This window comes from Quercus lobata, chromosome 1 (genome assembly GCF_001633185.2).
Source record: "Quercus lobata isolate SW786 chromosome 1, ValleyOak3.0 Primary Assembly, whole genome shotgun sequence".
NCBI lineage: Eukaryota > Viridiplantae > Streptophyta > Magnoliopsida > Fagales > Fagaceae > Quercus > Quercus lobata.
Window position 1 is genome coordinate 7002516 of NC_044904.1, and position 6537 is coordinate 7009052.

The 6537-nt window shown below is 32.0% G+C and overlaps 1 protein-coding gene across 1 annotated transcript; it reads right to left on the reverse strand.

Annotated features, from left to right (window-relative positions):
• Window positions 1-476: 476 nt before the first annotated feature.
• LOC115976479 (beta-glucosidase 12-like) lies at window positions 477-6281 on the reverse strand. Its single transcript, XM_031097783.1, has 13 exons — window positions 6094-6281; window positions 5906-5975; window positions 4210-4268; window positions 3926-4001; window positions 3719-3796; window positions 3542-3629; window positions 2767-3022; window positions 2286-2401; window positions 1825-2042; window positions 1696-1727; window positions 1203-1305; window positions 1000-1108; window positions 477-818 (listed from the first exon to the last, which is right to left on the reverse strand). Exons 1-13 carry the CDS (start codon window positions 6247-6249, stop codon window positions 650-652), a joined length of 1530 nt encoding a protein of 509 aa, XP_030953643.1. The 5' UTR covers window positions 6250-6281; the 3' UTR covers window positions 477-649.
• Window positions 6282-6537: the final 256 nt, after the last annotated feature.

Here is a 6537-nt window from a genome sequence, read left to right on the forward strand (position 1 = left end):
CTTAGATGGCTCAATTACATGGGGTTGACTAGGGTTGGAGGGTCTTTTGTTATTCATGTACCCAACTTATTCACTAGTGGATTGATTTCGACTTGGAGGGTCACGGAGAGGTTTTTTGTTGAGTTCTTCAATTTCCTCTTCGATAACATGTCTTGGTATTATTTTGTGTTTGCATCTCTCTTCTCACTCTTTAAGCTTTTTTTTTTTAACTATTTGTTGTGGTTGGGTATGTCTTAGAGTAGTGTTACCGGTTTATTTCGCTTATTTACTCTTATTCCGCACTTTGATAAGTTAGAGTAAAAGCAATCTAACCGTAATTTTAAAATTGGGGTCTGAACAAGCATTAGTGTTTTCACACTAATTGAGCTTTCAATAAATATTCCAATGTAACAAATAATTCAAAAGTATCTAGGTAGGTATTCACACTCTTGAATATTTTTGAAACAAGTAAAAGATGGCAAAATTAATTCATTGAAAATCCAAATCAGTTGGAGTGCCCTCTTATTAAGTCATTATTTAACAATAATTTGAGACACGTACATAGATACCAATTACATATATCAAAGTCCATACAAATGGAGAAGAAATTATTTTCAGTTTATTATTTGGAGAAGAAATTATTAGTTCATAATACAAGCATAGTCCATGTCTACTTTTTCAGAAAATTCTTGAACCAATGGGCTGAATGTTTTGGGTGTCTTTTTAACCCATTTTTGTAGTCTACATAGTTGATTCCAAATCGAATGGTGTAACCTGAACTCCACTCAAAGTTGTCCAACAATGACCAGGCAAAGTATCCCTTTACATTAACGCCATCCCTATACCATAAAAAAGAAATCAACACCAGTTAGATTCTACGGAGAGAGAGAGAGAGAGAGAGAGAGAGAGAGATCTATGGATATGAAATCTATTTTATTTTAGATTGTTATATAATTATATTATTTAAAGAGTGTTTCATTGGTAAATCAAACTTTCTATTTGTTAATGTTAAGCACTTACTTCATAGCCCTAAGAAGGTACCAAAGATGGCTATGGTAATACTCAATTCTTTGGTTGTCAGCAAGGGCTTCCTCAAGTGACAAAGTGGCATTATTGAACTCGTCAACTCCTATAAATATAGTTAGGAGAATTTAGCATCAAATGGAAACCTAATAATTTGGGATTATAAATATAAATAAAAAAAAGAAGTTAGAGGAAATTACCATTCTCGGTTATGTAAATTAGTGGATTATTGTACTTCCTCTTTGTGTAGAGCAAAAGATCTCGAATTCCTCTAGGATACACATGGAGCCAACTTGAAGCAGCCTGCAATTATTTAGGAATATTAACGTAACTACATAAGCCTCAATACGATGTGCTTTATTTTTAAATACAAGAAAAGAAAATATAAAGAAAAAAGTTTGGTTCCATACATGTTTGATGCTATATTGCTCAACCCATGATGTCATAATTGAAGAGACTATCCATGTGTAATTTTAGTCATATGAATTTTTTAATGAATCGTGTGACTCGTTTAAATAATAGACATGGATGATCTTATAATTTTCCATCAAATAAATTGGAAAAGATAGATTCAAATATGTTTAGAGCCAAATTTTATTTGTCATATAAATTGAGTTGGTAAAATTGATAGTTAAGGACCTTCATTAAACTAAAACAAAAATGATGACATGTATTTAATTAGCTAGTGCATACCGGAGCACCAATGAGGATCCCATTGCGCGAAGCTACGAAAACAAGAAAAAATATGTTCTAGTTAGTATTCTTATATTAGATACATAAGAAACTCATAAGTGTGGCTTTGAATGTTGAATTTGAACTTACCAGTAAGATTAACACGAGAATCTGTCGCGTAACTTGCTTTTACACCATTAGGTTGAGGTGCATAAGCTGCATAATAAGCAGTATAGTAGTTTAATCCTATAAAATCAAATGATCCTTTTACTAGCTTGGACTGCTCTTTGGTGAACTTGGGTAATCGGTCTTTAACGAGAGATCGCATGCTATGTGGATAGTCACCATTTGTCAATGGGTCCAAAAACCTGCAATAACAATGGAATATTTAAAATTTATGCTAACTATTAATCTGTTAAATTTGTACATACATAACTTGAATAAATTTGTACATGCTATGTGGATGTAATAACTTTTGTATATTTATTAGAATTTAAAAAGAAATTATGTTCTTTTTGGGATTTTTTTGTAGATAGAAATATTTAAGCTTGTCAAAGGGCAAGGATTAAATTATATAAAATGTAAAATGAAAACCAGCAAGCAGAACTTACCATCCCAGCATGAAATCAAGGGCACGTTGTGCCGCATTCTGGTTGTCGTTCGCATTAGAGTATGGCACCATCCAGTAACTCACTAGTGTTATACCTATAACACCTTTCTGTATTGCCTGCATGTGAATTGTTAACATTTGTTGAGACACTCAGAGCTTATGCTTGAGATTTTCTATATTTATCAAAGTATTTTGATAGATACGTTAAAATTTTAACCTATGGTATCAACTTCATTATGATTGCTCATATCATCGACTAAGACACCATTTGATTTTTAGTGTAGGCAAGATTCAAATCTTAGATCTCTTATTCGATAGTAAGAAACTTTATTAGTTAATTTAACTAAACTTCACTTAATCATATTTAGAAATTGACATTCATGTGGTCTAAGAGATACTCATTATATCATATGCAATGAGTATCTTTTTAGAGTAAAATGGAAATATTTGGTTTCTTTATGTTAAAGTTTGATAAGTCAAACCTGATATTTTTGCTTGTACAATTTAACCGCGGCTGCATGAGCAAGCAGTTGGTGGTGTGTCACCAAATATGGCTCTATTCCTGAATTCCCCCCAGTGCAATTTAGATTTTGCCAAGCAGAACATCGACCAGGTGCTAACTGCCCTGTTACATAACCACCATCGCTGAAGGTATATGGCTCATTTAGTGTGATCCAGTGCTTTACCCGATCACCAAATTCCTTGAAGCAAAGTTCCGCATAGTCCCGAAAATCATCCCTAAATATTAGACGTGTATGTTAGAATTATCATTAAATAATTAAATTCATTTTTTTTCCTTAGTAGTTTAGCCTTTTGAGACAAATTATAATTTATTTATTTTATCATGGCATTGAGATTGAACCTATCTCTGCTTCAGTCTCTTATGTTATGCTCCACCCCACATTGTGCCCCACCTAACAAAGGTGAGTCTAAGACCAAACGAGAGCAGAATTTTTTGTTTTTTGTTTTTTTGAGATAGATAGATAGCATGGGAAAGGGAGATGGAGTCTGAATCATAAACATAAGATACCGTAAAATATGTCGTTAACATTTAGTTATTACTTAAACTCTAAGAGTGTTAAAATAATGGTTAAATAATTAAATTCACTTAGTATCCTTATGGGTCCTCAATATTTTTTTCTTTTATCCTAATAATGGGAGTCATTTAAATATTAATTATGATATGATAAATGTATGTAAAAAGTCTATAAACGGATGGAGAAGAGGTGCAGATTATTTGGTGACTCAATCACTTACACAATGTGGGGACTTAAGAAACCACCGTACTCATCTTCTAAGGCTTGGGGAAGATCCCAGTGGAAAATTGTCACAAAGGGCTTTAAACCTGCATTCATTAATAGAAAAAATTAAATCATGAATTGTAAAAGTAAAATAAGTTGACGATATGATGAAATTTTAAGATTGAATCTTGACCTTTTCCTAGAAGCTCATTAATGAGGTTGTTGTAGTACTTGATTCCTTCTCTATTTACACCGCCACTAAGTTTTCCTTCTGAAATTAGACCCCATGATAAAATTGTTAGAAACATAGAAGGGCATAATTATATTGATTCATGTCCCTGATGTATACTCAATTATACCTCATAAATCTCAAAGTAAATATTTATGCAAATAATCTTACTTGGTAAAATTCGGGGCCATGAGATTGAGAACCTGTATGCATCTAAATTCATCTCCTTCATAATCCCTACATCTTCCTAAAACAAAAACAAAAAATAATAATAAATAAATAAATATTTACCAAAAATAGTTTAAGTTCCTTTCCGGTTTTTAATTATTAGTTTGGCTCAATATTTGGAATAATCAAATTTTGTAAGCAGGATGGGCCTTAAAACTTCAGAAAATTCCAAACACGTATGGGTGAGGCTTCATTTCATTTTATGTTTTGTTCATCCGTTCATGTACCTTGTAGCGATGATATTGATCCACAGCTACATCTCCATTACTTCCATCTGCTATCTTATCTGTAATTTCATCACAAATCTTATATTTAGAAGATGTAAATTTTGTTATGCCTTACTTTGAGCCACAAGTCAAACTCGATATGATCCTCTCTTTTTTTTTTTCATACACCAAAATTAATAAAACATAAAAAATAAAAATAAAAATCACTTTAATATTGTATTTATCTTCCTTGCAATGCTAACAAGAGAACAAATACACATAAAATAAAAAAACAAAAATACTCATAACAAAAGTTAAATAATGCATAAATTCTTATATTTACACATTTATAGGTGAACTTTAAAGTGTGAAAAAAAGAATTTATAAGTTTTTGTGAGGAAAACAAAACATAGGCAAAAAATACGAAATAAAGAAACCAACAAACAGTGAAAATGTGAGATAGGATTAACATTTAACACAGACTCAGAAAAAACAAAAAAAAAACAAAATTTAAATTAAATAATTTAAAAAATCCATTTGAAATAAAGTAGGCCAACTCATTTGATCCATGGGTCGGTTTCAAACTTTCTCATGAGTCCAAAAATTCTTATCCATACTCTTTTTTTATCGGGTTAGTGTCAATTTTGTCTGGTCCAAAAATATTTGGTTCAACGGAGAAGTACTTGTCGAAATTTTATTACAGCAATTTAGCAGAAATGCAATTTCGTAGCTTTCATCTATGTCCTCTTCTCCCCCTAAAGCTGCTGAAACCACATGGTTTGATTTCTGTAAATCTATTTCTCCTTAAAGTCAAAGCTTTTTTGTTTTAGCAAAAACATATAAAACAAAAAACAATTTGGCCCCATGCTTCTTATTATTATCTAGTTTTATAAACCACGGCAAGAGCATGGTTTTCAAACCAGGCTCCAAGACAAGTTCTTACAGTGGTCCCCACCACGGTAAGAATATATATGAAAAATTAAGAGCAATTTTAGTGCAACAACTTATACTACAACTCGTCATATGACACCAAACTTTTTCAAAAATTAAAGAAAGTTTGAGCATTTAGTCTTTGTATTCACCTACTTAATCTTTACTCTTGTATAACTTATACTACAACTCACCATATGACACCAAACTTTTTCAAAAATTGAAGAAAGCTTGTGCATTTAGTCTTTGTATTCACCCACTTAATCTTTACTCTTGTATGACGTGAAAGTGTAGGACTGTTTGAGCAATAATTAGACTTATCATTACTCGAACTAACAATTTTTAAACTCACAGGTGTGATGGGTCATAAAGACTTTCCTTCCATAATCCTACTCTTACAAATGACTATATTGTGGCAATTATATGATTGCAAAAGTGTTTGGGTAGTCATGGTAAATAAATAGTATCTAAAGATGAGGAAGGAAGCTAAAAGAACAACATAATTTTTCAGTGATGTTAACTGTTAAGTGACTTTTGTGTAATGGAGAAAATTCAATATTTTTGAAAAAAAATTAATAATACTTGGCATTAACTCAAACCTCAGAATAATTTCTGTATTTTACTCAAAAAAAATGAAATGAACTTATTTATCATAGGTAGTATTTATTACACACTGTGTGAATCCATACAAAATGCACTGAACTCGAGATTTTTAAGTTAAGTCATGAGTTGTGCGTAACTTTTAGAGATAGAGGGTAAGCATATGTGGAGAGAGAGAAAGAGAGACCTGGATATTTATGGGTGTAAGCATCCCATATACTTGGTCCTTTACCTCCTTCCTTTGCTGCACCTTTATACTGAAATTTAAACACACATTGGCACATATGCGTTATGCATGATATCTCAGACTCTCAGGACACTTGAAGCAAAACTCCATTAGATATTATACAAACATGTGCAAAACCAAGGACTTACCTGGTAAGAAGCCGACGCTGTCCCAAAAATGAAACCGGCCGGAAAACTGTTCCGGTTGAGTGAAGCAGTGACATTTCTTGGTGCAACAGCAATGCTATGACTCAAAGAGCCAAGCAGAAGTAGGAAGCCTAAGAGTTTATAGCCTTGAAACTCCATAACTGATATCTTGGTTATTCTAGGTCCTTATGGCCTTTTATAGAGTAGCAATATATTATCGGATTGATTACGGAATTGGAAAAAAAGAAAAAGAAAAAAGAAGCTAGGAAAAGGACAGGCGATGGTACACAGTAAATCTTATCAGCACTAGAAATTACTATATGACTTTTTTAATAAAATCGTTGTCAATTAATAACCTCCTGTTTATCCTCTCAAAAAACTCAAAAAGAAAAAAAAAAAAAAAGGGTAAATTACAATTTGTTCGGCTTAGTTTAGTTGAAATTTAAG

What these genes read in the sequence shown, in the direction of transcription:
- LOC115976479 (XM_031097783.1), bottom strand. Translation starts at nt 6,249, where the DNA reads ATGGAGTTTCAAGGCTATAAACTCTTAGGCTTCCTACTTCTGCTTGGC. An exon ending in TTCTTAAGTCCCCACATTGT is followed by an intron (nt 3,023 to 3,541) that starts GTAAGTGATTGA and finishes TCTAATATTTAG; the next exon opens with GGATGATTTTCGGGACTATG. An exon ending in TGTACAAGCAAAAATATCAG is followed by an intron (nt 2,402 to 2,766) that starts GTTTGACTTATC and finishes ATTCACATGCAG; the next exon opens with GCAATACAGAAAGGTGTTAT.